Source organism: Micropterus salmoides, unplaced genomic scaffold (assembly GCF_014851395.1).
Source record: "Micropterus salmoides isolate LMB-PRFRI ecotype aquatic unplaced genomic scaffold, ASM1485139v1 Ms_hic_scaffold_9, whole genome shotgun sequence".
NCBI lineage: Eukaryota > Metazoa > Chordata > Actinopteri > Centrarchiformes > Centrarchidae > Micropterus > Micropterus salmoides.
In genome coordinates this window covers 5731337-5750735 of record NW_024044681.1, presented here as the reverse complement: position 1 = coordinate 5750735, position 19399 = coordinate 5731337, and the positions used below count along the sequence as shown (strand labels likewise).

The 19399-nt window shown below is 43.3% G+C and overlaps 1 protein-coding gene across 1 annotated transcript; it reads left to right on the top strand.

Moving 5' to 3' along the window:
- The first annotated feature begins 13807 nt into the window (after nucleotides 1–13807).
- On the top strand, nucleotides 13808–19088 carry LOC119895999 (hepatitis A virus cellular receptor 1 homolog). The gene is made up of 5 exons (XM_038709459.1): nucleotides 13808–14015; nucleotides 14191–14532; nucleotides 16631–16692; nucleotides 18168–18240; nucleotides 18919–19088. Exons 1-5 carry the CDS (start codon nucleotides 13949–13951, stop codon nucleotides 18984–18986), a joined length of 612 nt encoding a protein of 203 aa, XP_038565387.1. The 5' UTR covers nucleotides 13808–13948; the 3' UTR covers nucleotides 18987–19088.
- Nucleotides 19089–19399: the final 311 nt, after the last annotated feature.

The window sequence follows — 19399 nt, the reverse complement described above, 5'->3', positions numbered from 1 at the left end:
ACCCTCTCCAGTCCGCCTCCAGGTCGGGCAGAGGCGTGGATGAGGCAACAGGGACGCTTTAAACATGGTTTTTAAACATCTTCAGGGGGGAAAAGTCTCTTATCCGTCTACTATTTACTGACTTCTGCTCTGCTTTAACTGCATTCAGCCCCATGTTTTAGCAGACAGGTTGAAGGACATTGATACTGGACTGATCTGCTGGCTGATGGATTTTTTAACAGCAGGTGAGAGTGAACGGTGTTTTATCAGATGCCCTTTTCTCTTCTACTGGGTCCTCTCAGGGCTGCGTCCTCTCCCCTCTTTTATTTGTTTTATACACAAATAAATGCCACAGCCATCATGAACGGCGCCACATTATTAAATTTGCGGATGACTCGGTCTTTCTCGTTTGTCTGCTGGCACTTTATATTAATCAGAAAAATCCCATGCAAGGTGTCATGAAGGTATGCAGCAAAATTGCAGGCACACCCTTAGATGACCTCCATGACCTGTATAAGGTCAGATCCTTGAAGAAGGCGAGAGCCATGCTGGCTGATCGAGTCATCTTTTGGGGGGTGAATTTACGCTGCTGCCATCCGGGCGCAGAGACAGTCTGCCGCAGAACGAATAGATTAAAAAGGCCATTCATTCTGGCTGTTATACCTGTTGTTAATAATATCCTGTAAATTCAAATTTCAATTACGTTGTTCTGTGTTTGTGTTTATTTGTTGTGTTTGAAACATATATTTGTTACTGCTGGCTGTAATCCAAACTGCCCCTCGGGGATAATAAAGTTACCTTGTACTGCTGAACAGGATATAAATCTACTTAAACTGTAAAACTCCATCCAGATGAAACCTTCACTGAGCTCCTCTGGAATTTAATGGCCCACTCATATAGGAAGCCATTTGCGCTGCGCTGGCCGCAGGGTTCAGCGCAAACGTTTGAATATTTTGAACTCTGACCTCGAACTTTTGACTGCAGCAACAAACCGCCGTGGCGCGGTCAGCCATTGAAAACAGTGGGTTTCACAGTGCAGCAGTTCGGTCGTCACAGTACGTCTGAAAGGCCCATAAGTCATCGCTCAGGACGACAGGTTGGACCTGGTGAGACTGCAGGATCTGGTCTGTGACACACAGGACTAAGACCCAAATGGTGCGTTTGACTTCACGCAGTGCTGACATAATGTGATGCATGCTGGACTCAACACAAGGCATGCTGGGTAGAAATTTAATCTGACTTTCGCTGGCGCTGCAAAACGTCACCGTCTCACATGACAGTAAAACCTCGCCGGAGCAAGGTGGCTGCAGCATTCTGAGTCTGGCGACCGCAGGAGTTCTTCTCCGGCTGGACAAGTTGGAACCACGTTGGAACCACGTTGGAACCACGTTGGAACCACGTTGGAACCACGTTGGAACCATGTTGGAACCACGTTGGAACCACGTTGGAACCACGTTGGAACCATGTTGGAGCCACGTTGGAACCACGTTGGAACCATGTTGGAACCACGTTGGAACCACGTTGGAACCACGTTGGAACCATGTTGGAACGCCGCGTGGTTCCAACTGGTCCAGTGTTCAAAGCTCACACAATGTATGGGAGGTAGAATGTGTTGACAGCAGTGTTTTTACACCCCGGCCCTGCAGTCGCCGGTAGTTTTAGAAGTCGCTCTCTTCCTTCTCAGTCAAAACTCTGATCACACAGACATAAAATACGTGTTTATTAATGCAGTGTGATTTCCAGTTCCCGAGGATACCGTGACCTCTGATGTCTGTCCAGAACACCCAGAAATCCGAAACCAGAGAGGGACGCTGCAGTGCCTCTGAGAATCTTCAGACTTTTAAGCTTCCTTCACCATCTCAGTGATCCGGTGATAGCTGTCTGTACATGCTAACTGCTAACAGGAACTGCTAACAGGCTCTAATGTTTCTGTCCTCTTATTGGTTCCCGTACTTGCTGATATGTTGGCGTTAGGATGTCAGATTTCACCCTGAGCTAATGACATGCACTTCCTCTTTAAAGGCCACACCTTATGCTCATTTTAGGTTGATGCTTTTTTTTGGGGGGGGGGGGGGGGGGGGGAGGTCTTGGGGAAAATGTTTACACCCTTTTATGTTCAAAAAGCAAATAATTGTTCTGATACTGTCCGAAGCTGCAGCACCTCTATTCACACAATTTCTTCTGATGGGCCACGCCTGCCGAGGGCCACAGGGCCTCATCCTCCTGCTGGAGCTCGACAGCATATGACGGCTTTAACTTCAGAAGTTTACTCACTGGTTTTGGGGAAGCCGGATCAGACTCGATGAAGAAAATGTTGTCTGCTTTCTCTGATGTCTTCCAGCTGCTCTGCTTCGACTCTTCAGGATTCATGCGCCGCTGAAAAAAGTCCCCAGCAGATGCACCATTTCCTCCATGTTTGTCTGCAGCGAGCAGGAGAGGGTTTTGTTGACTCAGTTATATGAAAAGGTGTTTCTGATATTTTGACATTAACATATTGTGTTGTGGTTTATCTAGCAAATGATTAATTAATACAATGAAGGATTTCAAACATGGGGGGTTACTTAAATACTGCCTGATAATAAAGACAGAGGTGATGAAATGTTTGAAATGTTAAAATCTGTCAGAGCAGGAGATGTCTGGTGGCTTATGTCTTATTGTGATCAAGACAAAACCCAACTTTTACTGGACTGTTACAGATCAGAGGGGAGTCATGTCCGGTCTAAAGTTCCAGCTCTGAGTGTGACTGCTGGACCTGGTCCATCTGATCCATCCATCTGTGAACTGTGGAAAACCCAGATGGTGATAAATGTGACTGTTGTACAGCTGCACGCTGGTCAAACAAACAGACAGAAATCAACTGCTTCTCTGGAAACACTGCCGTTAGAGCTGAAAGACAAACTCACCCACTCTGTCTGAGGTATCTTTGCACTTTACAGTGTTTGACCTTGTAAATGTCATCTTGTTTAAGCTCAATAAAGTTCTTAAAAGAAAACAGAGAAGGCCGCCAAGAAGCCAAGTGATTCTGCTACAAACATCTGCTTTATATGCAGACTTCCATAAAAAGAGAGCAACGAGGCGTTTAGGGGCAGTTTGGAAATATCGTCATTTTGGGTGCTTCTGGTTTGATCTGGTATGAATGAGTATTTTATTTATATATTTAGCTCCCTGAAATAAAATATAGGCTGGTAGTAACATGATTAATAAAGAATCTGTCTGTTCCTGCAGTTAGTCCTAAATAGAATAGAATAGAATAGACTTAATTAATCTCACAATGGGGAAATTCACTTGTTGCATCAACTCCAGTACGAAAAACAAACCAAAACACAAGGAAACAGTAAAAAATAAAATAAAATAGACATTAAATTACAAAGGAATTAAAATTGGAATAAAGTGTCTCTTTGTTGTCCCAGGCTAAACATTCTCTGTATAATTGAAATGTATTGATTGTATATTTTTTCTCACGCATGTGCACAGTACCCTCTCACCACCCAAACCAGACCAAACTTACCGGAAAATAGCTGTATAGATTGATTATTAAACAGCTTTTTAAGACCCATGTAGACATTTTAGCGACCTCTAGTGGCAGTATGAGTGTAGCGACGGAGGAAGTCAGATGACGTTTTATAATAAGTTTTCGAATGTTGTCCCTAATCTGAATTCTCTCTACTGTACCTACTTAGATTATTTCAATAAAAATATTACACCATACAAAACATACAAACATAGTTAATATTTAAATTTTTTACCTACTTAACCAGAAATAAACATTAAGATTCAAAATCTCTTTTCCAAGAGTATCCTGGCCAAGTCAGGCAGCAGCACACTTCACAAGGTTGCAGACATTGAAACATATAACATAAACATAAAACATATAACAATTTACGATGGGAATAAATAGTGAGTTACAAGGTCATAAAATGAAATATTTACAACAAGGATCTTCTGAGTAATCAATCAGAACATCTACAGCCAGTGTGTACAGCATCCATGTCGTTTAAAAGTACTTTAAAAGCAACCAGTGAAACCTGCTCCTGAAGATTCAGGACATTTTGCAGCTGATTCCAAGCAGAAGGAGCTGCATACTTTAAACGCCCCTTTTCCCAATTCAGTCTGGACATGAGGGACAGATAACAGTAATGAGTCCTCAGAATGAAGACAATATCTTCCTGTGCCTTTCTTTTGGATGTAGATTCCCTATCATACAAGGAGCAGTGGTGAGTAAGGGCTCTAAAGTTTGTGATGAACCTCAGAGCTCCATGGTAAACATATTCCAACAGTTTCAAGCTTTGACTGGACGCATGCATGTATTTAACATCGCCATAGTCCAGCACTCACATAAAAGTGGCAGCAACAAGTCTCCTTTTGGCCTCAAAGGAAAAACACGACTTGATTCTAAAATAAAAACCCAGTTTCACCTTCAGTTTCTTCCCCAACAGCTGAATGTGAGATGAGAGAGAATCATCAATTAGGATACCAAGATACTTTGATTGAGATACAGACTCAATCTAGGTGGTGATGGCGTAGTGGATAAGACACATGCCTTTGGTGTGAGAGACTCAGGTTCGAATCCACTGTGAGACACCAATGTGTTCCTGAGCAAGACACTTAACCCCTCATTGCTCCAGAGGCGTGCAACCTTTAAGTCGCTTTGGATAAAAGATGAATAAATGTAATCTTGGAGCCGGGTGGAAGGTTCAGTGACTTTAATTTTACACTGGAAAACAACATAAGTTTTGTTTTGTCGTCATTCAGAACAAGTTTTAAATCAAACAAGCTACGCTGTACAGTATCAAAAGCAAGTCGTAGCTTCCAAGAGCCTGGTTTAGTGTAGATGCAGAGCAGTATATCACAGTATCATCGGCATAGAAATAAAAATCTCTATATTAGGCTCTCTTTTAGTTTTTTCATTTGTGATCAATCTTTGCTTGGATGCTAAAATGATTCTTATCTTTTCTTTTCTGTAGGTGCTGATCATGATTCTGATCACAGAAGGAAGCTCTTTTATTCTATCATGACCGGAGGATCTAAATGTAGGATCCAGTCAGGGCATCTTCACCTCTGCTGCTCACATCTGGATTGTTCTGCTTTTAACGTGTTTGCAGCGAGCTGCTCGGTATAACCTTTTAGCCTCAGGCAGAAAGCAGCAGGACAGATACCTCAACAGGAAGTGGTGAGCTGAAGACCCACATGCTGTACTGTTTTTTTGGGTTTTGTGCTTCCTGTTTTATTTTGGTATTTTACCCTCCTCTCATTTCTGGTCACTTCCCTTCCTGAACCTGCTTGGCCTGGTGTTCTGCGTTTGGGTCCAAACTCCCTGTTTCCAGTGCTTGAGCTATGACACAAATGAAACTGCAAATTCTCACAATCTGAGAGAGAATAAGAAGCTTAGTTTTAAGTATAACTCAATAAAGCCATAAGCCGTTAAGATCTGGTAGGTGGATTGCTGACTCTGGAGTTTCTGCATCTATCAGATCTGTAAAGTTTCAGTTGACCGTTCAGCCTCCCAACAAATCTAAAGTCAGATTTACATATAACACTCAGGCTGGTCATTTTCCTTTTTTACCTACAGCCTCACTAGCTGACAACATTGTCCATCCACACTGTAAAGAAATAAGGAAGAGCTGAAACACCTAAACAAGTCAGTGCAGTGCAAAGGTGTTTGATTGTTTAAAACCATTGTTCTGTGGTGGCATTGTGTCACACCTTCACCAGCTCAAACCTCAGGCTGCTGTGTCTCTTCAGTGGGTGTCTGTTTCTGCATATTTGTGTTTGTGGTCAAATACAAACGGAACTCTAAAGCTGAAACCTGAAAAACATTTCTCACTTACTCGTGAACGCTTCTCTTCAGCGTGGATTCGTGCTGCCAACTCTCGCTGTGTTTCAGCTGCTTCAGTCTTTCAAGGTGTTCGATGTATTATTTATTTATTTGTGTAATATTGTTATGTTTCTCTCCAGAGAAGTGATTTTAACATTTCAGTTGTGTTCAGAACACACAGATGTTGTGTGTTGACAGATGTGGAGCACAGCTGTCCAGCAGCAGCAGCAGGTAAACAGTCTGCAGAGCCTCGTTGGAAACACACTGAGAGTCTCCTTCATCGTCTTTATACCTGCACTGCTGCTGATCACCTGTTACAGTCAGTACACACACACACACACACACACACACACACACACACTCTGTAACATCAGCTGTTCTGTTCAGACATGATGGAGTTTTAGATTCTGTCGCCCTCAAGAGGCCAAATGAGATCATGACAACACAAATATCAGGACAGCCTTTCTGTCACTTTTACTTTTTATTAACTGCACAGCTTTAAAGAAACAGAAGGACAGTTATTTTAAAAGCATCACTTATCAGTTTATTAATTAAATGCCTGCAGGAGTTTGGAGGAGGAACCAGACTGACAGGAGGCTGAATCAATCACAAAAGGAGGACACAGAGCGTCTTTATTGTTGTTGAAGCTTTTTTATTTTTTAATAAATTTTAATAAATGTTTGATGTAATTAAATGAAAAAAGCTGTTCTCAGTAAATAAAAATCAAACGGTTTGTTTTTTGTAAAAGTAAAAATGTAGTATTTCTCAAAATAAATGTGGTGATTAATTAATTTATGAATCCGCAGAAAGAAATATTTTGTTTATTAATCAGCTTCTGAAAGTGGTCGCGACTGATTCGCCTGCACTGTCTGAAGCCAGATCAGCGTCTGAAACCAGTTTCATTAACCAGAAATTACTCACAGAAATTGACTTGACTAAAATATCAGTGTCAAGGAAATCCGTCTTGACCGGCAAGAAGTGAGGAAGCTGTCACACAGTTCCACTTGCCTGTAGGCCATCCTGGGACAGCGTGAGGAGGTTTCACAGTGAAGCTGCATATGAAACCGGATAGTAAACCTGTTTATGAAAGCAAGATCAGTGCCATACCAATCCGACCCAAGGTGGAGGCTGACCTGGACGCTCTAGTCAAGAATGGGGTTCTGGAGCCCGTGACACCCAGTGAGTGGGCCACAGCCATCGTTCAGGTACCCAAGAAGGACGGGGGAATCCGGACCTGTGGAGACCTTAAGGTAACACTAGCAGCAGAGTAGTACCCCTTTCCCCTAATTGATGGCTTGTTCGCTGGACTGAGTGGGGGACAAAAATTCAGCACAACCGATCAATCAGGATTACTTACAAATGTACGTGCACGTGGTTTCACATGAGCTCCAGCACTGTTCCAACAAGCTATGGATCAAATCCTGAGCAGGCTGCCAGGAGTGCAGTGCTACCTAGACAATATCCTGTGCACCAGAGCAGAAAAGATAATAGAAAAGGAGAAATGTTTAAACATTTCGGATCTCCTACACAGCTAGTCTCTGACAATGGACCCCAACTAGTCTCAAAGGAAATGAATGCATACCTGCAAGCTAATATTGTGCAACACATTAAGTCAGCTTCATACCATCCTGCAACCAACTGCCTTGCAGAAAGGTTTGTCCAGACAATGAAACTCAAAGCATCACAAGGTCAAGGAACACTTGCTGCACAATTTTCTGCTAAACTACCACAGCAGCCTGGTAACATGCTTCAGGTCTTGGCCAATCAGAAGACAGTGGGCTTCGACAGCTAGTTCAGACAGAGGCTGAAATGAAGGCCTACATGAAGAATCAGTATAAGAAGAAAACAACATTTTTTTTTAACTTCAATCATGCAAAGCTGCCATACAGGAGTTGTTTGAAAGCAACAAGAAAAGCAGATTGTGCGAAGAGATCATCAGGCCAAGGACAGAGTTTTCACTTCAAGAGAAACTGTGTTGCCCAGGAACTACAGAGAACCCAAGCGGGTTCCTGCAACTATTCTTGCACAAACTGGACTAGTAACTCATGCCGTCCAAAACGCTGTAAGTGTCTGGAAAAGGTACGTGGATCAACTCAGACTCCTACAGTGCCTGCAGAACTGTTTCTTGGAGATTCTTCAGATGCCCCTTCCCACACACCAGTTCAGTGTAGATCTCAACCACATCAGAGACAAGCTTTCCAGTTGCAGATGTGGGTGGGAAAGAGACTGAGACACCTTCTTTCGCATCGACACCTGAAACCAGGCCTCCATTGGAGGGGACTGATGTTCCAGCAGACCGCCGGTACCCCACTAGAGAGCGGCGGCCTGAGGTAGTCTACCCTCAGCCCTAAGGTAGCACAGGGAAACAGATGTGAAGAAAAGTTGTTGCAACTACACACAGAAAGCTGGGCAGCAAAAGAGAATGTTGAGACTGATCAGACACGCAGATGTCTTTGTTCTCTGTGTCTTAGTTTAGCGCATTTTAGTTTCATCTTGTGTGTTTTGCTTTAGGTACTTTGTAAATAAATGTGTTAGGATTTGGTTTTGTGTTCATGTTTTTCCTGTTTAGTCTGTTTTCATAGGTTTGGTTCTGTGTTCTGTAAGCTTTATTTATCTTGTCAAGTTAAGGGTTTTGTAGCTTAATCTAGTCTTGTTGTCATTTGCATGTTTTAGTTTCTTATTATCTGTCTTGTCTCTTCTTGTTTTTTCTTCCTGCGTTTTAGTTCTTTGCCTTAGGTCTTAGTCTTGTGCTTTAGTTCATGTGTAGTGTTTTTCCCAGTCTGTGTACTTCTGTGTTTTATTATTTTGGTCTGTGTCTTGGTCCTTAGTCTTATGTCCGTTTTAGTGTAGTCCTGTCTCCTGTTTGGTCCGGTCTCTGTCCATGCCCTGAGTTTGCAGTCTTTCCATGTTTTGTTTTTTACTCTGGTAGATCTGTCCTTGTGTGTTCCCGTGTACTTTACTTCCTGTTTTATTTTGTAACCTTCTGTGTCTTGTGTCCTTGTCTAGTTTTTTTCCTGTTGTTGATTACCTGATGTGTTTCAGCTGCTTGTTTGCCTGTGTATATATTGTCCTCAGTTGTATTCAGTGTTTTCGACGTCCTCGTCTGATGTTGAGTGTTCTGCTTTGCTCCTAGTTCTTTATTCAGTGTTTTGGATTTCCCCGTTTACCTTGCATTACCTTTCTTTTGGATTTGCCTTGCGCTCTACAGAAGCCTGTGCAGTTAAGTTTCGTTTATATAAATATTTTATGTTGAACTGAATCCTCATTCCTGTTTCCTCATTCTGCATTTGGCTCCACACCCTACCTCCTGCCACTGCACTCAACTACCCATGACAAAATGCTTTATACATGCTGGTTTCTTTTAAAAATGCATAAGAATGAATATATTGCCAACCTCTTTCACATATAACTCCAAATCCTTCAACCCACTATAATTTAATTATTAACCAGAATTCCAAATTAATAGTTTAGTATATTTAAGGAGACTGAATTATGTAATTGGCCATCACTTTCTCTTGTTTCAAGAGTGGTGCCCCGAGGTGAACGTAACCGTAAGTTATATTTTATTGTTAATTATTCAATAATAGTAAAAATCATTTATTACATTATTTAACATACATCTTGATGCCATCTAAACCCTAATCTCCAACACCCATATGTTCACTCGCAGTAAAACTTCTTCAGCACTGCAATTCAAACATTTTCAACATATGATCATCATATAGCGGTATGGTTCTAAACTTTCTTAGTTCTGAAAAGCATCGGTTTGCTAAGGTGATTATCTGGTCAAGAACATGGTTTTAAACAGAAAAGAGATTCTTATTCGGTTTACCGAATAAGGGTTATTTTCTATAAACACTGTTTCCCATCGGTGTTAATCACTCGTAATAAATAGTTGTATTTCATTTTGACATTGTTCAGACACAAAGTCCAGTAAGCAGCCCAGACCCTGAAGACCAACATCAGACTGTGAGAGGACAGAAAAGGTTCACCTGACTGCTGTTCCTGCAGGTCACTGTCTGTGAGATGCTCTTCTCGTGCCCAGAAGGAGACTTTCCTCTTCATCCTCTAGAGTTGTAAACACTGACACTCGCTTTCACCTTTGACAAAAGAGTGAGGCGGGGTCCTGCTTTATATGCGGGCCCCTACTGTCACTTTTGGTGTAGTGGTTGAAAGTTTTGGACCCAAATGCAGGACTCAAAGCAGAGCAGGTACAGTTCAGAGGTTTGTTAAGAAACTTAAGGCGAGCACACTTACAAGGCAGAGTGGCTGAGCTGAGGCTTTCCAAAATAAACAAGGTGATCCAACAGAAATCCAAAATCCACAGAAACGAGCAGGGCGAACGATCAGGCTGAATACATCCACACAAGACACAGCATTACAAACTAAAACAACGGGATGGGGGCTGAACCAATATTATGTAGCTGCAGTACCTGAGGCTGCAGTTACAGGACCGTTGTAGTGTTGCGACAGCGCCGTCTAGTGGAGTGGTGGTGGTAATGCACAGCAACACGAAGGAGGTTAACCCCGTCTGCCAGCAGCTGTAGGGTTGACCAGTCGACATGCATATAATCAATAACTTAAGTTTAGGTACACACGGAGATGGTTGTGGTGAGGGTAATTGGCTTCGGGGGGGGGGGGCTTTCAAGAGTAATATAGCTATCTAGCTGGCATCAAAGTAAACAAGGGTCCTAGAAATGCAGTTCCCATCCTAGGACTGCAGCTACATACTACTCGACTGAACAGAAACTTCAAACATATATACATCAGGGACTAACGAGCAGGCGTGAGCAACACAGGCAGGCAGATTACTGAGGGGGTACAGACAGAACACAGGTTACTGGACACAAGAGAAGAAACAAACTGGAACATAGAAGAGACTAAAAACTAATCACACAGACTACAAATGTAACCGGGAAAACAGACTGAACTAAGAACAGAACACAGAGCAGCAAAATAAGCACAAACACTGAAGTACAGGGGAGAGTCTGAAACAGTTTGTGTCTGGGGTGGGAGGAGTCAGCTGCAATCTTTCCTGCTCGCCTCAGAGTCCTGGAGGCGTACAGGTCCTGAAGAGAAGGAAGATTGCAGCCAATCACCTTCTCTGCAGAGCGAATAATGCGCTGCAGCCTGCCCTTGTCCCTGGCGGTGGCAGCAGCGTACCAGATGGTGATGGAGGAGGTGAGGATGGACTCAATGATGGCGGTGTAGAAGTGCACCATCGTTGTCTTCGGCAGGCTGAACTTCTTCAGCTGCCACAGAAAGTACATCCTCTGCTGGGCCTTCTTGGTGAGGGAGGTGATGTTCAGCTCCCACTTGAAGTCCTGGGAGATGATGGTGCCCAGGAAGCAGAAGGAGTCCACAGTGGTGACTGGGGAGTCACACGGGATGATGAGGGAGGGTGGGGCTGGGCTCTTCCTGAAGTCCACGACCATCTCCACTGTCTTCAGAGCGTTGAGCTCCAGACTGTTCTGGCTGCACCAGGTCACCAGATGGTCGATCTCCCACCTGTAGGCGGACTCGTCCCCACCTGAGATGAGCCCAATGAGGGTGGTGTCATCTGCAAACTTCAGGAGCTTGACAGACTGGTGTCTGGAGGTGCAGCTGTTGGTGTACAGGGAGAAGAGAAGGGGGGAGAGAACGCAGCCTTGATGGGAACCGGTGCTGATGGTCCTGGAGTCAGAGACATGTTTTCCCAGCTTCACGTGCTGCTTCCTGTCCATCAGGAAGTCAGTGATCCACCTGCAGGTGGAGTCAGGCACGTTCAGTTTCGGGATGATGGTGTTGAAAGCAGAGCTGAAATCCACAAACAGGATCCTGGCGTAGGTTCCTGGGGAGTCCAGGTGTTGGAGGATGTAGTGAAGCTCCATGTTTACTGCATCATCAAACGAAGCGAACTGCAGGGGGTCCAGGAGTGGGTTTGTGATGGTTTTTACGTGGTACAACACAAGGCGTTCAAAGGACTTCATAACCACAGATGTCAGGGCGACAGGTCCGTAGTCGTTTAGTCTAGTGGTCCTTGGTTTCTTGGGGACAGGGATGATGGTGGAGACTTTGAAGCAGGCTGGCACATGGCATGTCTCCAGTGAGGTGTTAAAAATGTCTGAACACCGGAGACAGCTGATCAGCTCAGTGCTTCAGGGTGGATGGGGAGACAGAGTCCGGCCCAGCTGCTTTGCGGGGTTTCTGCCTCCTGAAAAGACCGTTGACTTCCCTCTCTGTGATGGAGAGAGGAGGGGAGGGGGTGGAGCTGGCCAGCTCTGAGGAGGGAGGGGAAGAAGTGGTGGCCTGAAGCTGAGCGGAGGAGTCACAGGGGATGGTGTCCAACTGACTCTCAAAGCGGCAGTAGAACTCGTTCTGCTAATTTGCCAGGCGAGAATCGTTTATGGAGTGGAGGACTTTGGGTTTATAGTTTGTGATCTGTCTGAACCCCCTCCAGACAGAAGTGGCGTCGTTTGCAGAGAACTGGTTCTTTAGTCTCTCTGCGTACAGTCGTTTAGCTTCTCGCACCTCCCTGCTACACCTGTACTTTAACGCCTCCTTTTTTAACCTTAGCTGTCTGAGCTTAGCTGTGAACCAGGGTTTGTCATTGTTATAACTCATCCTGGTCCATGTTGGAATGCAGCTGTCCTCACAGAAGCTGATGTAGGACGTCACAGCCTCTGTAAACTCATCCAGATTGTTGGTTACCTTCTTGAAAACATCCCAGTCAGTGCAGTACAAACACGCCTGGAGGTCCTCAATAGCTTCACTAGTCCACTTCTTTGATGTCCTCACTACAGGTTAACAGAGCTTTAGTTTTTACCTGTAAGCAGGGACCAGATGGACCATCACGTGATCAGAGTGTCCCAGTGGAGCGCGTGTGACGGCGTGATAGGCACTGCTAACTGTGGTGTAGCAGTGATCCAAAGTGTTCCCCTCTCTGGTTGGACACTTTATAAACTGTCAGTATTTGGGGAGTTCTTGGCTGAGATTTCCCCCGTTAAAGTCACCGAGAATAATAAGAAGGGAGTCTGGGTTTCTCTGCTCCACACACAGTATCCAGTCGGCCAGCACGCTCTGTGCGTCCTGAACGTTTGCGTGCGTAATATAAAAACAGACACCTCCACCTTTTGTTTTGCCGGAGAGTTCTGTGTCGCGGTCCGCTCTGTACAGTTAGAAGCCAGCCAGCTGCAGCGCGGAGTCCAGTATCAGCTCAGACAGCCAGGTCTCCGTGAAGCACAGAACAGAAGATGAATAAAAGTCTCACCACCCGAAGCTGAAGTTCGTCCAGTTTGTTGCACAGTGAGCGCACGTTGGAGAGAAATATTGCCGGTAGCGGCGTGCGGAGTCCCCGCTGGCGACGACGTACAAGCGGCCCGGCTCTTTTCCCTCTCCTGCGGCGCTTCACAGCACGAACAACAGCGAGAGAGCCCTTCACCAAAATGTCCAATAATTCCACTGATGACGCAAGAAAAGTGGGAATTAAATCCGCTGGAGTTGTTCCCCTGATGTTCATGAGCTCTTCTCTGGTGAAGGAACTCTGGGAATCACAGCCGAAAACTGAATTAACACACACAAAGCGCAGCGAACACAGAGGCAGCTATACTCAGCGCCATCTTGGAACAAGACTGGACAGGACTGAAATGCAGATACAAAACCAGCCAAACAAGAATCAAAATCCAGCACACAGAGAAACTCAGGACAGGATAGTGACACCGTATAGGACGGGCCGGTTCTGGTTGAGTGTGTTGCGGGTACAAATTCAAACTTTGTTTATATCTACAAAATATAATCAGGCTGATCAATAAAACTATTGAAAACGCTTTCTTTGTTTGTTGTTTTCTTTGTCAGGTAAATAAAGATTCATGTGAATTAACAAATTGTAGATATTCTCTCTCTATGTGCTATACATTTGTTTTTCTTGCATTTTGGAAAATATCCCAACATTTCTGAATATGTGGTTTGTAACTGATGAACAGTTTGAAACACCCGTTCTGTGGTGTCACTGTTTCAGTTGTGCACCATCATGATGAAACCACAGGCTGCAGAGTCTCATCAGGGGGTGTGTGTTTCTGTTTGTTTGGTCAAATACAAACAAACCTCTAAAAGTGAAACCTGAAAACCACCGTTCACTTACTCGAGTACGTCTCTCTACAACGTGACGTCCCTTCGATGTGGATCATGAAGACTGAGAGCAGGTTGGACTTGATGCTGCTGCTCGTTCTTCTCACAGGTACAGGTACTTTAACTTTCTTTAAACTCAACTTTATATACATGCGTACATCATTAAGAATACCAGCATATAAATCTGAGCTTCTGCTGTTACTGATTTCAGCTTCTATCCTCCCTGGAAGTAAAAAGATTAAAATAAAGAGCTTTACATTTAAACTCTGTCTTTCTTTCTGCCTCCACAGTCGGCGAAAGTGACGGCAGCTCAGTTGTTGGTCAAACAGGTCAGAGCGTCACTCTGTCCTGTAAATATGACATCAGCAAACATGGAGCGCAGCATGTCTGCTGGGGTCGAGGTAAATTACCAAAGTTTGGCTGCAGCGACCAGCTCGTCTCCACAGACGGACATAAAGTGATAACCAGAGCTTCCAGCAGGTATCAGTTACTGGGACGACTGGAGGCAGGTGATGTTTCTCTGACCATACTGGACCTCACAGAGACGGATGCTGGACGGTACGGGTGCATGGTGGAGATACCTGGATGGTTCAATAATGAGAAACATCAATTTGATCTGATCATTGAGACAGGTGAGACACTCTTTAAAGGACATAAAGGATTTTTAAAGTTTGTGCTGCTTGAAACAGGAAATGTGACAGACGGCATGTTGAAGCTGTAACGTCTCAGACTTTTATTCAATCAGACAGAGTCTTCAGTGTTTCAACAACTTCACCAGACAAGACGGACGTTTACGGAGGGTGATGGAGAGAAAGAGTTAATGTTATAGAGCAGGTTTCTCTTCTCTCTCAGGCTCCATCACTGATGCATCTTAAAATACAGTCCCCTCCAAAAGACTTGAACGGTGAGGCCACTTCCTTTGTTTTTTTTGTTCTCTGAAGACATTTGGGTTTAAGATCAAAAGATGAGACAAGAGTTCAGAATTTCAGCTTCTATTTCCTGGTATTCACATCTAGATGTGTTAAAAAACTCAGAACATACCACCGTTTGTATTAGACCACAGCGTTCTGAGGTGAGCAACAGTAATGGAACAACTAATCTTAAAGTAAATAACATTTAATATTTGGTGGCAGAACCCTCTCTTGCAATAACTGGCTCAAGCCTGCGACCCATCGACATCACCAAACTGTTGCATTCTTCATTTGTGATGCTATTCCAGGCTTTTACTGCAGCTTCTTTCAGTTCATGTTTGTTTCGGGGGGTTTCTCCCGTCAGCTGATTCACTTGGCTGGTCTAAAACCTTCCACAGTCCTCTGTTTTGTTGGCAGTGTGCTTTGGCTCATTGTCCTGCTGCATGATAAACTTCCTCCCCATTAGTTTCAATGCATTTCTCCGTAAATGTTTCTGTCCACTTCTGAATTAATTCTGCTGCGACCATCATCACTTACATCAGCAATAAATATTACTGAGCCTGTTCTAGAAGCAGCCGTGACATCACCTCCACCAGGCTTCTCAGATGAGCTCGTTTGCTTCAGATCATAAGCACTTCCTTTCTTTCTCCACACTTTGGCCTTTCCATCACTTTGCTAGAGATTAATCTTGGTCTCATCAGTCCATCAGATTGGGTTCCAGAACTATTGCTGCTCATCTCTGTACAGATTTCAGTCTGGCCTTCTGATTCTTGCTGCTGAGTGGTGAGTGGTTTGCATCTTGTGGTGCGGCCTCTATATTTCTGCTCTCCGAGTCTTCTTCCAGCAGTGGATTGTGATACCTTCACTCTGCACTGTGGAGGTCGCTGCTGATGTTTTCTTCACAGCTCTCACCATATTTCTGTCAGCTGCTGTTGTTTTCCTTGGCCGACCTGTTGGACGTCTATTGCTCAGTACACCAGTAGTTTCTTTCTTTTTCAGGACGTTCCAAATTGTTGTGCTTGCTATGCCCAATGTTTGTCCGATGGCTCTGTTCGATTTTCCTTCTTTTCTCAGCTTGACAGTGGTTTGCTTTTCTCCCACAGACAGCTCTCTGGTCTTCATGTTGGTTTATCCTCTTTAACAGGAAATGCAGTCTTTATAGGTTTGAACCAAGGAGGAAAACTTAGACTAGTCATGCAGAGCTATTTAATGTTTGGACAATCAACACCTGGGCAACAAGAAACATCTGTCAGACACATGTTTCAATAGTTTTGTTCACTTGAAAAATGGTTGGGTTCAAACAAAGGGTGGTCGGTCCTGAGTTGTTTAACACATCTAGACGTGAATACCTGGAAATAAAAGCTGAAATTCTGAACTCTTGTCTCATCTTTTGATCTTAAACCCAAATGTCTTCAGTGAACAACAAAAACAAAGTATTTTGTCTTACTGTTCCAATACTTTTGGAGGGGACTGTATATTTAGCTGTAGCTTTTATTAGAAATAGCCCCGTCTTCTCCATGTTACACATTCACACCAGCTTCATCATTTATTAAAGATTAATCTCCTCAGAGACATGAAATCTGAGTAATTTAACTGCTTTTCTTTGTGCATATGACATGATAATTGAGAATATTTATGTAACAAGGTTCTGTCTGAGGGGTTCATGGAGATCCACTCCTCCCTCCTGCCTGTTAAACAAAAGGAGTTCCTTCTGCTTTTCCTACTGAGCAGAAACTTCCTGTATTGTGTAATAACAAACAGTTTGAGAATCTCCAAATTTCAGAAATTCACCACCTGACCTCTCTGTTCTGTCCCACAGCTCCTTTCCCAACCACCATCACAGCAAACAACAAACCCACGGAGGTCGCACGGAGTCGGGAGGTCAGTTATGTTGTTAGGGTAACGTGGGGAAAGAGAGATTTTTTTATAGTTTTTGGTTAAAGTAGTATAATACTAGATTAGTTTGGGGTAGTCTTTGGTTCCAGTTAGGGAAGTGCACTTAGAATAGTGGGCCAAAGGTGCGGGGCTGCAGAGAAAATGGGAAGCTGTGGTTAAGAACTGCAGGATGCTGTTTGTAGCAATGAACCAGAGAACTGTGTGGGTCATTTATGAGACAGCCCTGACGCAGACTGTTTTTTTGTCTTTATTTAACACAGACTTCCACAACAATAACAAAGTCTTACGCTAGCCTAGCAACATATGTGTGCAAAAATATATTAATTCTTCAATATGAAACTCAAAGAAAATGTGTAGCTTTGTACCTCAACTTCAGTAGCTTCAGTAGCTTTATTGTCCCCTTGAAACAGTTGTTTTGTGACTCATATCTGTTGTCTTCTGTACGACTTGCAGCATTTCAGTATTTGCAGTACTTTTTCTAAATGCTGTGTACGTGTTGTCAAAGTGTTTTCTTCATGTGTTTGCATGAGCTTCCAAGGAAACCGTACTTTCAAAGTGTTGCATCAAACACTTGCTCCTCCCACAGAGCGGACAAATCAACACCAAACTGAAACCAGTCGGGCAGTGATCACATTATTCACGTGTTCTGACATGACATTAACAAAAAGAGATGCAGGAGATGCTTTATCCAGAACCATCGATAAATCTAACTGGTCCCAGCTGTGTTTTTCTGCTTAAAACTAAAAGTTATGCTTTTTAGTCTGTTATACAGAGACTCAGCATGTAGCATGAGAGCTGCTATACTTTTCCCATATTGGCTGGGATGAATGAAAATAAACACAGTTAGAAAACGAACCTAAATTCAGATTGCTTGTCTCTTTCAAACCCAGCCACTCCCTCCTGCCATCCTATAAATAATATAATAATAAGTACTGTACACTAGAAACAAGTTCAGGGCTTTAAAAACAAGTAGTACAATTCTAAAACTCACAGCTTATCAGTGAATGGCGATTGGTGCGTGTGGTCACCCGTCTTAGTGGGAGCTAAAGCCTGGTCGCAGCATTTTGAATGAGCTGCAGTCTGTGAATGTTTCCCATTCTAATAGCAGAATACAAAGCATTGCAATATCTGAGTCATGAGGAGATAAATGCATGGATGTCCTTCTCTAAGATCTGATCTTTGTTAGCTGTCTCTGCTAGTACAGGGTGGCGCAATGGATACTCATCATTCCATCGTTCTCATTTCCTTCTTGATCCTACCTGCCTGATAATCTCTTCACCTGCCCCACACCTGCATACGTATGCCTGGTTTCTTAGACATGAGTGCTCAGTGAATCCCTCCATTTTCACTAAGCTGGAACGAATGTTGAAACTCAACATTAATCATCTCTGACTGAAGAGAAGGAGGAGCTGAGCAGTCCAACAGTAATCAGTACCTATATGATGTGTCACTGTTTCCAGAGCCTCATTGGAAACACACTGAGAGTCTCCTTCATCATCATCGTACCTGCACTGCTGCTGATCACCTGTTACAGTCAGTACACACACACACACACACACACACACACACACACACACACACACACACACACACACACACACACGTTTGTCTTACTATCTTCACGGGGACACGACATAATGCATTACCTAGCCACTACCTCCAACCCTTAACCATCACAACTATACTGAACAAAATTATAAAAAAAATTATCCTTTTGCCCCCATTCATCATGAGCTGAACTCAAAGATCTAAGACTCAAATATTGTTCACAAGTCTGTCAAAATCTGTGTTAGTGAGCACTTCTCCTTTACCGAGATAATCCATCCACCTCACAGGTGTGGCATATCAAGATGCTGATCAGACAGCATGGGGACTGCGCAGGTGTGCCTTAGGCTGGCCACAATAAAAGGCCTTAGGCTGGCCACAATAAAAGGCCTTAGGCTGGCCACAATAAAAGGCCTTAGGCTGGCCACAATAAAAGGCCTTAGGCTGGCCACAATAAAAGGCCTTAAGCTGTAGAAGACAAACATCAGCTGTTCTGTTCAGACATGAAGGAGCTTTAGATTCTGTCGCCCTCAAGAGGCCAAATGAGATCATTACAACACAAATATCAGGACAGCCTTTCTGTCACTTTTTAACAGCACAGCTTTAATGAAAAAAGGACAGTTATATAAAAATCACTTATTAATCTATTGATTTAAATGTCTACAGGAGTTTGGAGGAGGAACCAGACTGACCGGAGGCTGAACCAATCAGAGAAGGACACAGAGAGTCTCTAGCGTTGTTAAAGCCTTTTTTTTTTTTTTTATAAATTATTGATGCAATAAATTAAAGTTGTTTCCAGCAAATGAAAATAAAACTGCTTTTTTGAAAAAGTAAAACTCCAGTGTTTTTTTCTTAAAATCAATGTCGTGATAAATTAATTGCTGAATCTGCAGAAAGAAATATCACCAGTGACGGACTACAACATGAATATTGAACATTTAGCGTATTTTGTGAGTTTTACCTAAAGACTCCCTAAGTTATAAAAAGTTAATGGATGAGTAGATTTATTATTATTATTATTTATTTATTTAGTTAAGTTGTTAAAACTTCAGTGTACATGCTCAAATCTGCACAAAATTTAAAATGTATAATAATCGTCCCGCTCATTTTCATTCAATCACTCATTCACTCATACTCATAGCGCCGC